Here is an 18638-nt window from a genome sequence, read left to right as displayed (position 1 = left end):
AATCAAATGCACTTCAATCCAGTGGCTCTACTGAAGTCCCACCCTCTACAGTACACTTAAAGGGGAAGTGCACATAACACTCGTACGTTCGGATCATGTTCCAGTACTGCAGCGAGTGCCAGGTGCTGATGCTGGCTCGGTGCAGATCCACTCCTTCCGCCGGGGGCCAGCAGTGCTCCAGGTACGGCGCAGGGCCCCCGAAGTTCACATAGAGCTGAGATGGAGCGCGCACCTCCAGGTAAGCCGCGTCCAACCACCACTCCTCCAACTGACCGTCAAAACAAGGAAAACATTTACTTAAAGGTGCACGACATAACTTCTGTATCCACCACCTGCTTGTCTCCATGGAGATGTTTGCATCGACTTTAATCAATTACAGTGGTTTTCTTAATTTAATTGCTAATACACATGCAATCTTACCGTGAGCCTCTTGTCCCCATGGAGATAGAAAAGTTGAATGCCACAGTTTGGAACATTCCAGGCAAAGCAATAACATCTCCATGGAGACAAGCAGGTGGCGGACTATTCCAATAAATTACCCAGTGAAAATCTAAATGTTTTATTTATTTATTTATTTGCCCAGGTAAAATTGAGATTGAAATGTCTTTTTCAGGGGCAAACCTGGGCTAAAAGTGAACCACAAACATGTGTACTAAAATAATAATAAAATAAACAACATTGAACTAAAAAAACATTTTAAAAAACATTTTATAAAAAAATAATAATGTTACTAAAATACAAACAAATAAAAACCCATTTAGTTAACAACATTCAACTAAAAATGTTACATTAAAAAACATTGATCTAAAATAAAAATAAAAAGGTTTTGGTTTTCTTAGAAGTTTTGACTAGTTAGTAGGTCTATATTATTTTTGTATTTAAATGTTTTCATATTTAAAGCTTTATTCCAGCTTTATTCTTATTATTCTTACTGAAGAGTGAATATAAAAAAAACGAAATAGTAATACAGCTACTAATAATATAATAACAATATATTAAATTGTTTTAAATAACATGGGAATAGATTGCGTGTGTCTTTTTACAGGATTTACCCAGTTTCTCTTCTGGCTCGCTCTCTGTTTAAGTTTGAGATGCAGCTCTTTGCCGACGCCGTCTTCAAATCTCTGCACTGTGTCGACTGTGGCACGAAACTCCTCTTCAGACGCAAATGGTTTTACTGAAACAAAATCTGATTGTTTTACGTGTTAAAAAGACAGATTAAAAAAAGGGGAGGTGAGTGAGCAAAAGTAGAGTGCGTCTGTATTTGAGAAAAGCACTGAATCACATCATAATAAATCATATTATTATAATGCACACCGCTATGAGGTGCACTATGTAACTTTTCTGGCGTTATTGCGTTGCCTGGAATATTCCACTGTATGGCATTAAGCTTTTTAATCTCCATGAAGACCAGCAGGAGACGCCACAAACAATGACAATTACAAAAACAATTAAAAAAAAAAAAAATTATATCACTTTTTTTTTTTTTTGCCTGATCTTGATAACGTGTGTCTGTAAATGTCAAGTTTAGCAAAAAAAATAAATGGACCACAGAATTAACCGCAAAAGTGCAGTTTTGGCCGGGGTGCAACTTCTACTTATATTTATACTTGCACTCCGGAGCGACTTATAGGTGATATTATTTGTTATTTTCACTTGCAACTGCATTTCATACTCCAGTGCAACTTATATATGTTTTTTTCTTCTCTATTATGCATTTTTTGGCTGGTGCGACTTATAGTCCGGAAAATACGGTATATATTTCACAAAACATTTCTGTCTCTTTTTGATTTTGATGTATTTTCTCATAGTTTTGAAAATAGCAAATGACTATTGAGTGTATCGTCTTTCACGGTATGAAATTTGGAATATTGCAATGAGAACTAGGTGCAGTTTAGTTCACAATTTTGGAAAATAAAATGTTTTTCTTTTCTTTCTTTCATTATTTTGTGCTGTAACATTGCTTTTTGTAACTACAGTGCATCTGGAAAGTATTCAAATTTGCAAAAAATTCAAACCTTCCTTCAAGTTGTCATTATGGGCAAATGTTTGTGGAATTCTGAGGCAAATAATTATTTGAATCCATTTTGGAATAAGGTTGTGTAATGTAATGAAACATGGAATAAAAAGCACTGAACCTTTTTTATCCAATCCATATTTAAACCCAAAAAAATTGAAGATCCTATTCTTTTGGCACAAGTCTGGCGTCAATTATAAAAACAAATATATCATTAATTACACTGTATTTTCATAGCAAATTTTCCCTTTCATATCACGATAAAGATTGTAAGCCCCATCACCTGCTCCACTCAATATTATCATTTTGCACAGCTCCAAAACAACAACTGCATCTTTCACCGTTATTTCCAGGTCAGCAAAGCAATAACATCTCCATGGACCTGACACCAGAAATGTTACATGGTACACCTTTAACATTGTTGTACCTGCGTCCAGGTACTTCTGCAGGCTCTGGTGTAAACAGGGCACAGGCAGCGGAGGAAGCTGGTCCTGGAACTGAAAAGTCCTCTCGGGAACAGACGGCGCCGTGTCAGCCATGTCTGGAATCAGAGGCACGTATATATCGCAAAACTATCGATATACTGGGTAATGCAATACTGGATATGGCAACAAATGTAATATAGTTTGATCAACAACACCAAAGATCCTCTATTTGGCAGGAATGTCCAGCTTTTAAAATGGAAATGTTGAAAAAGACCGAGTTTGATGCTGATGAAGAAGAAAGCGGCCACAGAAAAAAAGGGTCACACGCTCTAATATTTGGTATTACCGCCTTTAGCTTTGGTTGCAGCACACATTCGCTGTGGCATAGTTTCAATAAGCTTCTGCGATATTAAAAGATTTATTTCCATCCAGTGTTGCATTATTTTTCACACAGATCTTGTATTGATGATGTGAGAGAGTGACCGCTGCACAAAGCCTCCTCCAGCTCGTCCCAAACACTCTCACTGGGGTTCAGATCTGGGGTGGATTAGTTTCTGCTTCTCCTTAGATGTTTTCTCTGCTCGATGCCAATGATCTGACCCTTCTCAAACACACTGACATCTTTTCCATCACCACGGGATTTGTCTCGCCACATGGTTGTTTCAGAAATGAGAAGCCACTCACTGCATCAGTCTTTTAATAGTGTTGTAGCAGTTCTCCAGTAGGAGAATCCTAGGTTAACTATTTAAATTATGTGAACAATATTGTGTTCTTAAATGTTGAATGTACGATTTTTTTGGCACAAATCTGAGTCGTATTTCCTCGTGGCGTGGACTGCCGATTAGTCCTGCAACGTATCAATCATAAAACGCACCTACCGCTCACCTACAGCCGCGTGCGGTTCGTCCCCACGTTTCCGCGTGCCTAAGCGCATGGATCTATCATAATATAGTTCCCTCAGTGTACGGGACAAAATGAAGACGGAGATAGACAGTTCGAGCTGATGCAGAAGTGGACGGAAATCTACGGGAGACGAGAGATGCGATGTGCTCCTGCGATGTGCTCCGTCGCACTAATAAACAAACCCACGTGTGTGTTGTATCGGTCCGCACGCGCTCTTCCGCCTGCGTTCTCAAATCGCCGAAAAATCTTCCATTGCGCCTTTAAGTTATAATAATTAAAGTGTCTGTAGTGGGTTTATAGTATGGCAATAAACTTTTTGCATTTTTTAAATCTTTCTATTGCTAAAAATACGTTGAAGACGATTCTTACAGTGAAGTGGCAGATGATGGCAGGATGAAGGCCAACATACATAATGATACATACAGTAAAAAAATATGATTTTCAAGGTGGTTGTTTTTATTTGTACAATTGTAATTAAATAAACACAAAATAGAGCAATAATAACAACAACAACGTCCCACCACCAGAAAATTTACATAGTGTACCTTTAAACGGAGGTGTATTAATTGAACAATAGAAGTGGAATTGCACCTAAACATTCAAAATGCATAGGTCTTGACCTGGTTTATGATTTGGAGATTATCCATGTACTTCTAAACTGGGACAAAGTTCACTGCATACAGATGTAATTGTGGACCGTAAACACTAAAACAGAGCAACAAATCACATTTTCAAAAGGGTTTGCAGAATAAATCTATGACTGACTTAAATTTTGAAATGCTGCTTGTTGGGACAGTTTTTGTGATTTTGAAGTATTGTAACAGTCAAACTTTGTTGTTGTTGTTGATGTTGTTGTTGTTATTAAAATTAGACTACTCCATGCACACATTGGTATTCCCTTCATAAAACCTGGTTCACAGTGATGTTGTTTACTGGTGTTACAAATAAGCGACAAAGCGTTTCGAAAGAACATTTCTGTCCTTTGCTTACAGCCTATTGTCTGCACTTAACTATAGATAATTCACTACATCAGATAAAACACCGTGCATATTCACCCACTCACCTCAACGCAGAGTGCACTTAAATGACCCAGGAGTTTGTCGGACTTTCCGTGTATTTGGTCGGATCACCTCTACAGCAGAACCATTGTGCAGCCGGAACAGGCACCACTGCGCATGCGTGAGGCGACGAGCCAGAGAGAGAGAGAGAGAGAGAGAGAGAGAGAGAGCCAGAGAGAGAGAGAGAGAGAGAGAGAGAGAGAGAGAGAGAGAGAGAGAGAGAGAGAGAGAGAGAGAGACATAGAGAAAGAGGGAGAGACATAGAGAAAGAGGGAGAGACATAGAGAAAGAGGGAGAGACATAGAGAAAGAGGGAGAGAGAGGCGAGTGTGTATCTGCGACTGTGTGTACAAAGCTGCAGTAGTTCCTTCAGTGACAGCTTCATGTTTTGGGCTTAATCTATGAAGAATATTTTATGTTTGTATAATTTTTTTTTTTGACATCGAATTTTATTTTTTGGGACGTCGTTTCAAGTAAAAATATTAATTGTATATAAATACGATTACATTTTTTTCAAAATTCGATGTAAAAAAAAAAAAATCCGATGTAAAACATAAATAAATTCAATGTAAAAAAAAAAGCAATGTAAAAAATAAAATCTGAATAAAAAGACAAAATAACCTTCATATTAATCCTTCAGGTTAAACAGACAAAAGAACTGCCGTTGTTTCCTTTCTTCAGTCACAATTCACTTTTCTCTAATGTGAGGTGCTGCATCATCACAAACCACAGAACAAGATCGACATTTTTAGGACAATTTTATTGTTGTATTGATTACGTTCGTACGGAATTGCTACACATGTGCAAAAAATATATAAAAATGTTTTTACTAATATTTAGTGGTTTATTTGTGCATAGTAACCTTTTAGTTCAGTCTCCTTAAACAGAAGGGAAATAGATCTATCATTCAAAGAATTACATGCCGTATTTTTCAATGACTTCTTTAGCCATGGTCACGTAGGCGGACATGGCATCATCCTTGGACAATCCTGAAAATGAAAGAGAGAAAGAGAATTGCACCATTTTGCTTCTTTGACAAAGCACTGATCATCTTAAGTGAGGAGAACAATAAAGTGCAAAAAACAGGATGGTTATTATAAGATTTAGCCAAAAAATCTTGCATAGTTTGATCATTTTGGTGATCCTTTCATATCCTTTTACTTGTGATGTGACATACATACAATACTATAAACAAGGGCGAAAAACTCACCTAATAACACAACAGTTATTATTGCATGACTAAAAACACAACACTACACTGGATTCAAGTTTAAATTGCCCTCCACATAAAAAGTCATAAAAGTCAATTTTCCCTGACTTTTATGTGTCGTCACAATTTTCTTCAGTGCTATTTCTTTTATTTTTCAACTTGACAGGCATTTTTCACATGCACTTTACACCTAGATTCTGTGGAAGTGGTCCGAGGCAGTCATAGGAGGGCATCTTTGTCATAATCAGGGGTTTTTCATTCACCTTTCCGGGAGTTCCAGGCGTCCCACTTGGCTTTCCCTTTCAAGTCCACCATGGCAGGCCTGTCTAAAACACAGAGGAAAACAGATGAAGTGCGTCGGAAAGCCCCCCCACGTGTCGGAACGCCGGATTTTACCAATGTTGACGTCTCCCACGACAGACTGTTTGTAAAGTCCATACAGGTCCAGCAGCTCCTGGTCCGTGGGCCTCTTCTTCACCTTCTTCACGTCCTCGGCCACCTTTGAAAATTCCGCCTACAAGAGAGACAAAACATTAGATCTGCTCTGTACCTGAATGTGTGATACGTAATGGCATCGGAGTGACCTATACTGCATTTTCTCAATGATGGCTCAAAAATACTGCGATTTATGTCAGTCTGGTCACCGCTTTCACCTCCACAAGTTCAGCTGGGACAGGTGGATTAGCCAATCAGGGACACACACGGTCATGTTTAGCTGCACGTGAGTAAAAATACAAGAAAAAAATATGACATAGACAGAAAAATATCACTCTCTGTTGATCTGAGGTGAGAGTAGGGATGTCCCGATATAACATTTTATTGTGAGAAAAAAAACATCACAGTTTAATTTCACGATTATTGAGACTGTGACCAGACAACAGTGAATTATTTTATTTTATTTTCATTCCCAAGGTCTGACATGTGACTGTTCATCACGTTTTTGACCAAATTTACAAAATATCACTTTCTGAAAGACATAATAAAGTTACATATGACAAAAACAGACGGTTTAAAAAAGTTATTTAAATTTAGGTCTAGTTTTTGGACTATATATTGAACCAAAAAAGAAATAATTTAGCTTCTAAAATGGTTACAGTTATTATTTTTTGGTTCTTTCGATTATAGTATGACCTGAATAATCATGATTATCGATTAACCTAATAAGCTTGACATCCATAAGCGAGAGAAGTTTGATTTTGTTTTGTTTGTTTCAGTAAGGAGAGAGAGAGAGAGAGAAAAAAGAACTTTGGCGCTTCAAAGTTCTGCTGGGTGGATCTATTTTCTTTGTCTCAGATCCAGCTTTTTGGACCCAGCACGCAGACGCCACTGTTTTTGGATGTGTGTGTTCTTTCCTACATACATTTGATTTTGTTCTAAACAACCAAAGAACTAATGAACAAATGAGAGTGCACAGTTTGGTTTGAGTTTGTCTCGAGGTGCAGCGGAGGGAGCGGTGACCAGACACATTCTTTGTAATAAGTGTTTATTCTGGAGCCCAGGCAACACCTGCTTGTCAAGAGATAGATAAGAATAAAAGCATCCTGTTTCTGAAAATGAAGTACATGTACCACCGGTGGAACGCAGACACTTGTGTGTTTACTTAGTTTACATTTTAGAGTACACTTTATCCACAATTTTCCCTTCTTTTGAAATACAATTCAAAACCTGGCTCAGTACTGTCAGTTACTGTTAAATCTTGTGGTACCAAATCTTTTCTTTGTTGGAAAGTAGAGTGAAAAGTTTGGGAACCGAGTTATAAAGCTCAAAGCAGTATTTTTTCTTAAGAACCCTCAACAAGAAAATACACAGTGTTCCATTTTGTGTTGTGGTTCTCCAGGTTCTCCTTGCTCTCTAATGATGCCCTGTGTATATGACAGGAAACACAGATTATGTTATGAATGTGCTGTTGTAATAGCATTTTTAAGTAATCCAAGTCCTTGCAAGGCATATTAAATGGCTGATTAATAAATCTGTGCCAAGTCACTGTGAGAAGGGGGACCAGGCCTGAAACAATGGACCCTTATTCACTGCAGTCCAGTGCTTTGTGCCAACTTGAATAATCAACTGCACAAAAGAGCTGGGGCATTGCACTCCAGAGAAGTGTGAAACCAACCACTATCTCTGCCTTTATACAGTCATATCTGGACTTTTACAAATTTGTTAAAGGCTAGTCCATATAAAACCACACTACAATTCCTATGCCTTCAATTTATTGAAGTCAAAGGAATATCGTGATGTGTTTCAGGGACAATAACATCCAGATAGTTGGTAATAGTATGCAGAAAATGTAAGATCTTAAGTTTCTTGCAATGCAGGCTACATTTATAGAAATGGCAGGCGAGTGAACTCAAAGAAGGGTTTTAATTCATTCATATTAGACTTTATAGACAGACAGTGTATCTTTCATATAGGATGAATTTGTGTAAAAATGAGAAGAATCCATAAATGTCTTACCTGATGAGACATTTTGGCTGATTGAGATAAGATCGGTGAATGATATTTTTACTCCCTCTGCAGCCTTTCGCAGCCTGGATGTAAGTGCATCACAGCTGATGCAGCAGTGCAGAAATAAACCAATAGGAGAGCGTCTAGGAGGGTCCTGGGAGCTACTCAGAAGCTGATTGGCTGCTCTAACATGAGCTTGTTTCTCTTGTGTCAGGCTAATGGTCTATAATGGTATATTATAGCTTTATAATCGATCTCAATATATTTCCATCATCAGTCTGAAAAGAACACTGTGCAACGGAAAATCATGAAGATGACAAAGATGGAGACACAATAGAACCAGATGCATTATCCTGTTTGCAATTATTTGCATAATTTCTTTTCTCAAACTCTGCACAGATGATCTTAATACAATCAGAATACATGCAACAGATTATCAGATAATGGTCAGATATTTGGTGCACCGTTTTAATGAAAAAAAAACAAGACTAAATATAGGCTCACTCTTGAATTTCACAGCACTGCAGCGCCACACCGCCAGAGGTCACTCATGTTACACTCAATGCATAAAGCTGTTTCAAGATGGCTGCGCCCTGTGCCACGCTGAAGCAGGAGGCTGGATGTAAATAAATAGGGAACATAAGACTATCACGCGTGCAGAGTTATCGTTAGGAACACGGTAAGGCAAAGGGGAAACTGAAGGTTTGTTAGTTTTTAGGTGGAGGGTCTGAAATATTTTTTTTCCCACCGAGATGCCTGTAATGTTCCACAAAATGCCATTTCCAAAGCATGGAGACAAGTAGATGACTCGCCCAGACAAATGTTGGGGCTTAAATTGCCTGTAATTGAGTAAAAGAAAGATGGATAAGCAATATAACCAGGTGACAGGTCCTCCACACCAGAAAACATGTAGTGCACTTTTAAATCATGTTGTGTTTTTAACAGTTTGTTGTTTATGCTCTAGCAATGAACACTCCAAAGAAGCCTACAAAGAAGGAGGCAAAAAAGTTCACCCAGTCCAAGGCATATTTCACCTCCCCGTTTTCGACCCAGTGGAGCTCGCTGCCTCAAGAAGACATGAACTTCATACTGAGCACCATCAAAGACAAGATGGTGTCCTCTGGGTTTCAGAAGAAAGAGGACAGAGTGTTTAGACCGTGGCGGAAGAAGAAGGGGGCTGAACCAGAGACCCCAAAAGTGACGAGTGAAGGAGAAAAGGAGGCGCCCACAAACGGCTGGACGGATGTGTCAGCCAGACGACAGTTGGCCATCGGCATAAACGAAGTGACCAGAGCTTTGGAGAGAAATGAACTCCAGCTTCTACTCGTGTGCAAGTCAGTCAAACCCCAACACATGACGGAGCACCTGATAGCGCTGAGTGCGAGCAGAGCCGTGCCCGCCTGCCAGGTGCCGCGGCTCAGTGCCACAGTGTGCGAGTCTCTAGGGCTCAAAAGTGTCCTGGCCCTGGGCTTCAGGAGGCCTCAGGAGGGTCAGACTCTGCTGTTCACAGATGTGATCGAGGCCATCACGCCCCGGGTCCCTGCGCAGGGAGTGGCCTGGCTCCAGAGCGCAGCTTCCACAGAGAGGCCCCTGGACACGGAGGCGACGCAGGGGGACGGAGAAAAGAGGGGACTCAAAAGAAAACTAGAAGAAAGTGACACTGAGCCAGCACCTCAGAACGTGTGCACGCTGCAGCCTCTCAAAGTCAAGAAAATAGTCGCAAACCCTGACAAGAAGAGAAAAGTTAAGAAGAAAGGTTTAAAAAAAGGGAAAGTATAAGCTAGGAAAATACATGGGTGGGGTTTTACTTTACCTTTGATGTTTCATGACACCTGACAGCTAATTGATACTAAAACTAGTAACTAGATACTCATTTGAACAATTAGATATTAAATTAAATAATAATCACAGTAACAGGAAAAAACCCTTTCCTCAACATTTTTAGAATAAGAGCTTAATCAGAACTAGTACAAGAACACATAACACCAAGAAATAACTATTTTGTGTTAAATTATATTCCATAGTCTAAAAAGTTGCCGATGTGATTTTGAAATGATCAAGCCTATTTCTTAGTATCATAATGGAGTTTAGATTTTTTGTATCAAGCATTTATTTTTTTAATGGGCCCTGAGGTTAAAAAATAAAGGTGTAAAAAAAACTCAATTGAACTTGTTAACTATTTCACATTTCACTCAGATTAGTCATTTGTTATATTTAATAAAAAGTAAACTTTCTGTTGCAATAGTGAAGAATAAAAACATTGTTACCCAAAATGAGTTTATTCAATCAAATATCCATGCTGGTTTAGCTCATGTGTGACATTGAATTTCATGGGACACGTCAGAATGATGCTGGTACAGAGTCGTCAGCGTTTTCACAGCTTGCAATGGAGCTGAATACAAATAATTTTCCAGTCAAAAGTTGAATTTTGTTATTTAAATACTACATCCCCTACTCGTAAAACCGTCCAGTAACTAAGGCAGGTACTTTAGGTGAGATTTTTACTAAAGGGCGTGGCTAGCAACAAAACCGCAGCAAAACACACATGCTCAAAGTTCATTCAAACCGCTGCAGGCAACATCTGTTTAGAGGCAAACCGGGACTTTCAGGGAAATATCAGGACGTTTGGATCCTGGTTTCAGTAAATATAGGACATCAGCCTTTAACATGAAATCTTAAAATTAAATAGCAAAACACGAAATAACAAAGGATAAAGCAAAATCCAAAAGGCCCAAATAGCTCAGTGTTCAATCTTGAATAATTATTGGAAATACTGAAAAAACAGGTGAAGGTGCGCAACAAACAAAACATCTAAGAAAATGTAACTAGGGCACATATATATATATATATAATACCATTTAAAAGTATCAGGTCATTAAAACAAGACCCTCAAAACATTGTAAATTTATGCAATTATCCATATTTGGATAAGCTTCAAGTCATTGGTAACTTCTGACTGTAAGAAAGATAAAGGTCAGTATTTGAACAGAGAAGTCTTAACTGTTGAGCGGATGCAAATTATAACTAGTAGCTTTTTGTAATTGAAAACTTGACAGTATAAAACTGCCTCTAATCACACAGAGCCATTTGATAAACATGGCTATTTAAATTATATGCAATTATTTTTCATATTGTCTGAAATATACATATTTAATTTGGCGCAACTCACTTGTTTTTCAGTTTTAATTCGCAAACGTTGCTCAATAAATCTACCTAAAGAAGTTGAAACTATTGTTAAATATTGCATCTGGTGTACAATAGAAACAGGTTTATAAGTTGATAGTTTAACAGTTAACAAGTAGAGGAACTAACTCTCAAAATTGTGCTTTAACAATGCTTTACATTCACCATCTAAACTGTGTTGAGTTTGTGTTGAACTTGGTAAGCGACTTCTGGTTCAGGTTTACACTTTTTCCCCATCTCTTACAAGTATAAATATAATCAGACATACAGAAGAGCAAACTGTAGGTGATTAAAAGCATTTGTAAATGTGTAATGAGAACTGTTGTATTGTAATAAGCTGCTTTGAAGTACCCAATTAAAGATCAGACCAATCATTCAGGTCCTTCAAATGCTCAAGACTCAGCACCATCAAGTCTGACACTGAAAACAGTAAACATGTTTCAACTGTGTGTGTAAAGCTGCAGAGGGAAACCCCAGTCGCCAAATAGAACTAAATACAGTCTGTGTATCATCAGTTAAACAAACCCCCTTTTCTCTGGATGACGAGTTTGGAAAAAGAAACACAATGTGAAGGCATCCTGTAGAAGTTCACTTGGGTTCATTGAAATGGAGCATGTCTGGAGCAGTGTTGATGAGAGTTGGGCTTAGCATGATGTCGGAGGTTGAGTTTTCGACTCCAGTTGACCTTAAACATGCCAAGATCTGCCTGTCGCCAGGCCAGTGTCACTGTGGAGCTCGGGTCTAGTTCAGGTACCTGTGTTCTCAGGTACAGAATATCCAGACTGGAAGCCCACCTCTGTACCACTGTGTCCCTTTGAAGTCACGGCGAGGCTCTACTGAAGGACAAGGCCAACCTAAAAACAACCACAGGCTCATTAATGATCAGATTTGTCACCACAGCAAACACAAAAAATGTTACAGAATGTGCTGCTGACCTTATCAGGGTCCATGGAAGGGCATTTCCAGTTGTACAGGTAATACTGCAAGTTCCCATCTCCTATGCCAAACTTCAGCTTCTCCAAGAAAACCTTGTTTTCCATTAGATCCAAAGCATTGAATACATCGAAACCTTTCTGTTAAAAACAGAAAACAGAAATTACTTACCGGTACTGTGTAGTGGATAAGGGACAATTTAAAAGATGATCTTACCATTTTTGCAAGGATGAGTGCATCATTCATTAAATCAAGAAGCGGCGTTTGAGTGTGAATGTTGTAGAAAGAGTACGCGGCCTTCAGGCTCCTGTGCAGCGGGTGATGCATCACTGTAGAGGGCAGTGTGTAGAAACTAACTAAATCTGTCAAAACACCATCTGGACCCTAAATGTGAGAGATCACATGTTTGAATCAAGAGCAGAAAAAAATGACTAACATATATGTTTTTGTGCACAAAGTGTTAAATATACCTCTACTACAAATGTATCAATGATATTGTCCTGAGGCAAGAACCAGTGAGTCACTTCCTCCTCTGACATCGACGGAGCCAACTGAAAACGCTTCAGATATTTCTGTAGTAGCTCCGTCACCTGGCGAATGTCGCGCTTCTCCATTGGCCGTAAACCCAGAGTCTTGATGCTCTGTCAGACACATTTAACCAAGGTAATCAGCGTAAAACATTCTGTATTATATGAGAAAATAAAAAGAGCCACATTATTTACATCTGGTAATCTGTAGAGTTTCATGGTTCTTTGCAAAGTCATGTTTCTGCTCAGATGAGAGAATTTCACCTCTACAAGTTTCCTAGGGTTTAAAGAGCGATGCCAATACCTGAATAAACACAGACATGGTTAGTTAGTCAGAGCTGTGTTGTATAAATGCTACAAGCATCCCACCTGCATGTGGACACAGGCTTAGGCAGCACGACTCCTGCAGTGTACGCAGCCTGAAAAATCCCCTCCAGGTTCACACGTCTTGTTATCTCTCTGATTAACACTGGAGCCACTCGCTTCGATCGCAACTTTTTATGCACACAAAGGAAGTTGATTTCAACCATACTCTTCAGTCTGTAAAACATATATGGTTAAACATACTAAGAAAACCACACGTGTAACAGACCAGTTTGATGCTCACGTGTCGTAGATTCGGACGTCTGCAGGGATGGCACTAATGAAGCCGACCAGCTTTTTGTTTGAGGACACTCGAACGCCACAATGCCACTGAGGCAACCAGCCCGGAGGACGCAGAGCCCTGATGAAAGACAGTTTCAATGACGTATCCCCCCCAAAAAAACTGATTTACAGGGAATTCTGTGCTTACCATTTTAGAAAGTTTGGAGAATAGTCAAATCTGAACATGTTATCATCGTCTTCTACATAGTTTTCATTTAGGAGTGTATACAATTCCTTCAACTGAAGAAGAAACATACATTTATTTATAACAAACTGTCATCAACAAACTCGTCTAGTTCAAATAAAACGCACCACATCTGCATTGCTCAGGTCCAGAGTGTCCCACATAAAACCTTGAGGTAAGGAATATGGCTCCTGTCTAATGTTCTCTTTATCAGCTTCAATGGGACCGTGGCTCGTTACAACCTCGTCTGTCAAGGCAAATGTGAGATGTAAGTGTACACTACATATTACATTGTACAAATCTTTCATGAAAACAATCAATGAACATTGGATCTTTGGGCATCAAAGCTCAAGCCTAAGAAACAGAAGAAATGGACATAGGTACTACTCACTTAGTTTTGGCACTGGTTGAGTGTCCCAAAACTGGTATTTGTGCTTAGTTGCATCGTCTATGCTCTTGGCTGGACCCTGGCAGGACAATAGCTCCATTGCTCTTTGGATGTCCTGCAGCTTCTGAATGGGCAAGCCTGGATTCTGCAACAAAAATATGAAGATTAGTTACATCCAGATTATGACTTAGGCACACTGAAATAAAATAGGGACAATACAAGGTGTATAGGGACAATACTGGTGCACAAAGACTAACGGGCTGATTTCAAATCATGCTTCTCTGCCACAACCTCTGCAGTAAATACACAGCCATTGTAGTGCATGACAGAAGTTCCGCACAGGTCTGCGACACCGCTCTGCCACTCCGCCGCCCTCCATTAAAACAGAGCAGGTATATTTTCTTCTATGCTTGTATCAAGCTCCACAGTTCAGAACGTGAAAAACCTCCGGATTTGAAAAGTAAATACACTTCAGTGCGCATTTTTTGAAAATCAACTTTTACTGGACTAGTTTCCAGAACGTTTTAATAACCAATTACCCTGTGGTGGAGGGAAAAACATGTGATCTGAACTTCTGCTTTAGAATAAATAGTAATTATGGTCTAAAATGAGGACTTTTATTTCATAAACTCTGCTCTCCACACACGCTCTTCTCAGGGCCCCTGGGGGCTCTGCAGCCCTGTGCAGGCAGCTCTGAGGAGACACGACGCACTGCACCTCAGACGGACACTTCTGTGGCGCATCGAAGCTGCATGTTGTGGAATCAGCCACATCATGCTGGACTACTCTGGTTCGAGCTTAGCGTAGTCCTGGACCTGGTCTAATCCTGCTAGGTTAGTCCTGGAGTTAGTCCTAGTTTATTTCCAGTTTTGATGTTTTGTGTGTCCGTATGTGAACGCAGACAGAACAACACTATACTGTCCATATGTACCTTTATGTCCTGTGAGTCGGAGGCAGAGTCAGACTTAGCACCGCCTGAACCTGGTTTCTCTTTCTTTCTCTTCTGTTTTTTCTTTTTCTTCTTGGCTCCCACATCTCCCCCTGGACTCCTGCAAATAAAGAAGCAATGATTGTCAAGTAGTACAATAGAACAGACTTTTATTCGTCCCCTTAGGGAAATTGGTTGCGACAATTTTCACCTGAACATGTTTTTAGCGTGTTGAAAACTCCTCAAAATGTTGCTAATTCATGGGTTTTAGTGTCCTGTTTTGCAACATTTTGAGGACTTTTTCTCCATTTGAAAAGTATCATTTTTGCTTTCAATGGTTAATAAATGAGGAAACTGTTCTAATGTCTTATCATTCTGAAACCCATGGACAACAGGCTAAGCCACGACTGGTACATGTTTATTTACAAGGGTATTATGTGTCAGCTCCCTCCATAGCTCTATGAAAATATTCCACAAAGAACAGATGGACAATATACTTTGTGTTTTCAAGACTTAGTGTTTCACAGAAACTGATCAAGAGGCATGTCTGCACCCTCATACTGGAATAATTAAAAACAATGTCTGGAAACCAAAATAACTGGTTCCAATAGGTCATTTTGAAAAGGATTGTGAATGGAATCTATGGCGTGTAACTGTTTTAGGTGACTAATTCTTGTGATTGTCTAGAAGTGTGTTGATGTTTTGCCTAATCTCTGCTGCTCTGTCTGACGGTTAAATTAGGCCAAAAAAAAAAAAAAAAAACAGGAACCAGAAACCAGAAACCCATGAAACGTAGCCTAGTAGTACTTGGGATGTCACAATGTCAGGTTTTAGTGTTAAAACTATTGATGAGAAAAAACATCACGATATAAAGATTAGTCACAGTTATTGATACCAAACAAAAGTTGAATCCTTAATTTTCTTTAATTCTAATACTGTTCAATTAATAAATGATCAGTTTCATGAAATCAAACGTTCTGAATGCAAGTGATAAGTTGTTATACATAGTCACAATATACAGTTAAGTGTAATTTTTGGAATACAGAGTAGAAATTACCTTATTTCACTTCTAAAATAGCAGTCCTTTTTATGATTATATTGTGACCTGAATAATAACTGTTATCAATTAACTGTTATCATCCCCAAATAGTAGTTGTATGTAATGTATTGTCCTCGTAAAGAAAGAGGTTTTGCAACAGGTAATAACAGAATAGCTGCAACCTAATACTTTTAAATGGTAATTCAACCTTATTTGGTTATTTTGGTGATAGACTCGTGATAAATAATTCTTGAGGCATTAGAAGATAGTGTTAACGTGTTTCGATAACCTGAATAACAATTTAGGGATATTGAAAGGCCACGTTGACAAAGAACATTTCGGTGGGAGACTTTGACATGTGCATCCCTAAAGAAGCTAACGCTAGCTGCCATAGCAACGCCTGACAGCTGAGCTAGCGCAGCATTAGCATCCGACTCGCTCCCATCCTTGTCATGTTGCCCATTTTAGAGCCTAACTATCAATTAAAAAACACTCTATAAGGATGTCACACGCTGCGCTGACAAGTATACAATCTAACTCGTACAAAATGTAACGTTCGGTTCCGAATGGCGCGTTTGTGAGATGGAGGCTGGCTGTTTGTTGCGGATCGGTTAGCGTTAGCTCCCGTGCTAGCCTCCACAGCGCTCACATAAACAGACAGGGCGCAAACAAGCTGGAGGAAAACAGAGCTGCAGCAGCATTATTCCCCAGCTGCAGCCATCCTCACCCCTGCATGTGCTCATTCTCCTCCTCGTTGTCGCCGTCTATGCCGCAAGTGTCCTGGTCATCCAGCTCCAGGCTCTGCTGACTGGCCGCGGATTCACTGTCCTCCGCCATCATAAAAATGTTTAAATCCAGACAGAGCAGGTTAATAAAGCAGCGACAGACCAAGACCACAGCATCAGCTTGAGATGAGAGGAAAGTCCAGAGGAGGGCGCCTCCTAGAGGCAATGAGGCGCAATGGAACCTGTTTAAAATGTGTTAAAGGGACATATTAGTCTAACATCGACTTTTATGAGCTTTTTTATTATTTTTTTATTGTGGTTTGGTCAAAAACAAAAGGCGCTCAACATTCAAGCACAAAACAAAATTAGAGATACATTTATGTTTTTTGACCAGAAGCCAAGGCTTATTGTGCCTTCTCTCAAACTCTCAACAGTGGTGGACATTTTATAGTACACAAACAGTTCATCAACAAAAACAACACTACATAATACTGGACAGTCTGCTCACAAGGATCCTCCACAAGCATTCCAAGTTTTATAACAACAAAACTCCATTTTTATTCTGCTAAATATTTTTCTATGATTATTTTCTTAAAGATCCTTTTAACTGAAATAAAGAAGAGGCATTTTTTAATTCATCGCAACAATTGTTCCATAATTTAACTCCTTTACTAGACAAACAATGTTCCCTCAGCGTGGTTCTCACATAAGCTCTGTCAAACATACACATTCCTCTTAAATTATATTTACTTTCCCTCTGGGTAAACTTTATCTCCAATGGTTTAGGGATTCGATTACATTAAACTAAATACATAAATTTAGCAGTATACAGTTCAACCAAATCATAAAACTTTAAAAGCTTAGATTGAATGAACAAAGGGTTACTCTGCGAATTATAAGATGCATGATTGATCAGTCTAATGGCCTTTTTTTGTAGTATGAAAATTGGTTTGGTTCTAGTTTTGTATGTGTTTCCCCAGATCTCAATACCATATGTTAAATATGGTGTAATAAGAAAACAGTACAGTAAATATAAAGCATTTTTGTTCAAAATATACTGCAATTTGTATAAAATTGCTGTAGTTTTTGACACTTTTTTCAGTACATTTTGTATATGTGTTTTCCATGAAATTTTGCAATCTGTGATCACTCCAAGAAACTTAATATAATTGACTCTTTCAATTTCATAACTATTTATTTTAATTTTGATATCATTATCTACATGTTTGTTACTGAATACCATAAATTTAGTTTTTTTCAAGTTCAATGATAATTTATTTAATGCAAACCAGTTGTTTAGTTTATGCAGTTCTCTCTCCATCACCTTCACCAGCTCACTAAGATTTTGACCTGAGCAGTAAACTGTGGTATTGTCTGCAAACAAGATAAAATTAAGAAAATCAGATACTTTTTGGATATCATTAATATATAATCAAAATAATGTTGGGCCCAAAACTGCACAACTGCTGTTCTCCCATCAATAATGAACTCAAAGTTGTATTTGGGTTGAATCATGTATATTTGAGTAATCCTGCATTCGAGTACGCAGTAAGTTCAGTTATCTCCGCCCACAACTGGGCACATAATAGACATGTCGGTATAATCCCTCATTAGTCCAGGAGTGTTCCATTGTAGAAAAAGATTCAGTTATAGTCATCTGGACTGTTTTGTTTCCGCCCCCTGAAAAAACAGAGTCCAGATGACTACAACAGAAACCAAGCAAATAAAAATATTTCTTTCTTGCTGCTAAATGAAGAGTTTGGGTTCTTCAGTTCTGCAGTTTTCAACAGGAAGTCAATGTAAAGCCACTATAGATCAATATTGTGGTTTACAATATTTAAAAAAAATTGAACTAACAATAAACAGGTTTGTTAAATATCCCCAAAAAGAGTTGAATATGTGTTCTTTAAGTGTGCTGATATTTTAAACATTAAAAAAAAAAAAAAAAAAAATCTGTGTTGAGATCTTTGTACTGTGGTTGAGAGTAAAATTCAACAACCTGAAATAATTTAACAATGTCTTAAACAGC

At 38.6% G+C, this 18638-nt stretch overlaps 4 protein-coding genes across 5 annotated transcripts in view; 1 reads left to right on the top strand and 3 right to left on the bottom strand.

The window, feature by feature from the left end:
• LOC140374559 (uncharacterized) overlaps positions 1 to 4504 on the bottom strand; it is a 6496-nt gene extending 1992 nt beyond the window's left edge. Inside the window, exons 1-4 of the mRNA XM_072461495.1 lie at positions 4409 to 4504; positions 2445 to 2558; positions 1053 to 1177; positions 55 to 268 (exon numbers count right to left, since the gene is read on the bottom strand). Coding sequence (XP_072317596.1) covers positions 55 to 268; positions 1053 to 1177; positions 2445 to 2556 — 451 coding nt within the window. The 5' untranslated portion in view covers positions 2557 to 2558; positions 4409 to 4504. The remainder of the gene's footprint in view (positions 1 to 54; positions 269 to 1052; positions 1178 to 2444; positions 2559 to 4408) is intronic.
• A 640-nt stretch (positions 4505 to 5144) lies between these two features.
• On the bottom strand, positions 5145 to 8202 carry acbd7 (acyl-CoA binding domain containing 7). The gene is made up of 4 exons (XM_072460559.1): positions 8067 to 8202; positions 6009 to 6126; positions 5876 to 5938; positions 5145 to 5391 (listed from the first exon to the last, which is right to left on the bottom strand). The coding sequence occupies exons 1-4, from the start codon at positions 8076 to 8078 to the stop codon at positions 5318 to 5320; spliced, it is 267 nt and encodes an 88-aa protein (XP_072316660.1). The 5' UTR covers positions 8079 to 8202; the 3' UTR covers positions 5145 to 5317.
• Positions 8203 to 8603: 401 nt separating this feature from the next.
• On the top strand, positions 8604 to 9963 carry rpp38 (ribonuclease P/MRP 38 subunit). Of its 2 annotated transcripts, none has more exons than XM_072461271.1 (2): positions 8604 to 8736; positions 9022 to 9960. In XM_072461271.1, the coding sequence occupies exon 2, from the start codon at positions 9024 to 9026 to the stop codon at positions 9834 to 9836; it is 813 nt and encodes a 270-aa protein (XP_072317372.1). In that variant the 5' UTR covers positions 8604 to 8736; positions 9022 to 9023; the 3' UTR covers positions 9837 to 9960. The 2 variants fall into 2 exon arrangements, with proteins under 2 accessions (XP_072317372.1, XP_072317373.1); XM_072461272.1 differs by having other exon boundaries at positions 8706 to 8759; positions 9022 to 9963.
• Positions 9964 to 11222: 1259 nt separating this feature from the next.
• On the bottom strand, positions 11223 to 16843 carry nmt2 (N-myristoyltransferase 2). Its single transcript, XM_072460441.1, has 12 exons — positions 16612 to 16843; positions 14849 to 14966; positions 13921 to 14062; positions 13658 to 13776; positions 13494 to 13585; positions 13308 to 13424; positions 13070 to 13240; positions 12896 to 13004; positions 12644 to 12814; positions 12390 to 12557; positions 12176 to 12313; positions 11223 to 12094 (listed from the first exon to the last, which is right to left on the bottom strand). Exons 1-12 carry the CDS (start codon positions 16722 to 16724, stop codon positions 12074 to 12076), a joined length of 1479 nt encoding a protein of 492 aa, XP_072316542.1. The 5' UTR covers positions 16725 to 16843; the 3' UTR covers positions 11223 to 12073.
• Positions 16844 to 18638: the final 1795 nt, after the last annotated feature.

This window comes from Eucyclogobius newberryi, unplaced genomic scaffold (genome assembly GCF_026437365.1).
Source record: "Eucyclogobius newberryi isolate DKJ021-1_F unplaced genomic scaffold, fEucNew1.0.hap1 SCAF_3, whole genome shotgun sequence".
NCBI classification, from domain to species: domain Eukaryota; kingdom Metazoa; phylum Chordata; class Actinopteri; order Gobiiformes; family Gobiidae; genus Eucyclogobius; species Eucyclogobius newberryi.
Note: the sequence above shows the minus strand (reverse complement) of the source record. Positions and strands in the feature narration are given on the sequence as shown.

Coding starts and splice junctions, on each gene's coding strand:
- rpp38 (XM_072461272.1), top strand. CDS start 9,024: ATGAACACTCCAAAGAAGCCTACAAAGAAGGAGGCAAAAAAGTTCACC.
- acbd7 (XM_072460559.1), bottom strand. Junction 5,939..6,008: donor CGTGGGAGACGTCAACATTG/GTAAAATCCGGC, acceptor TCTGTGTTTTAG/ACAGGCCTGCCATGGTGGAC. Junction 5,392..5,875: donor CGCCTGGAACTCCCGGAAAG/GTGAATGAAAAA, acceptor TTTCATTTTCAG/GATTGTCCAAGGATGATGCC.
- nmt2 (XM_072460441.1), bottom strand. CDS start 16,724: ATGATGGCGGAGGACAGTGAATCCGCGGCCAGTCAGCAGAGCCTGGAG. Junction 13,005..13,069: donor AAGCCTGTGTCCACATGCAG/GTGGGATGCTTG, acceptor GTGTTTATTCAG/GTATTGGCATCGCTCTTTAA. Junction 12,314..12,389: donor CACTCATCCTTGCAAAAATG/GTAAGATCATCT, acceptor TGTTTTTAACAG/AAAGGTTTCGATGTATTCAA.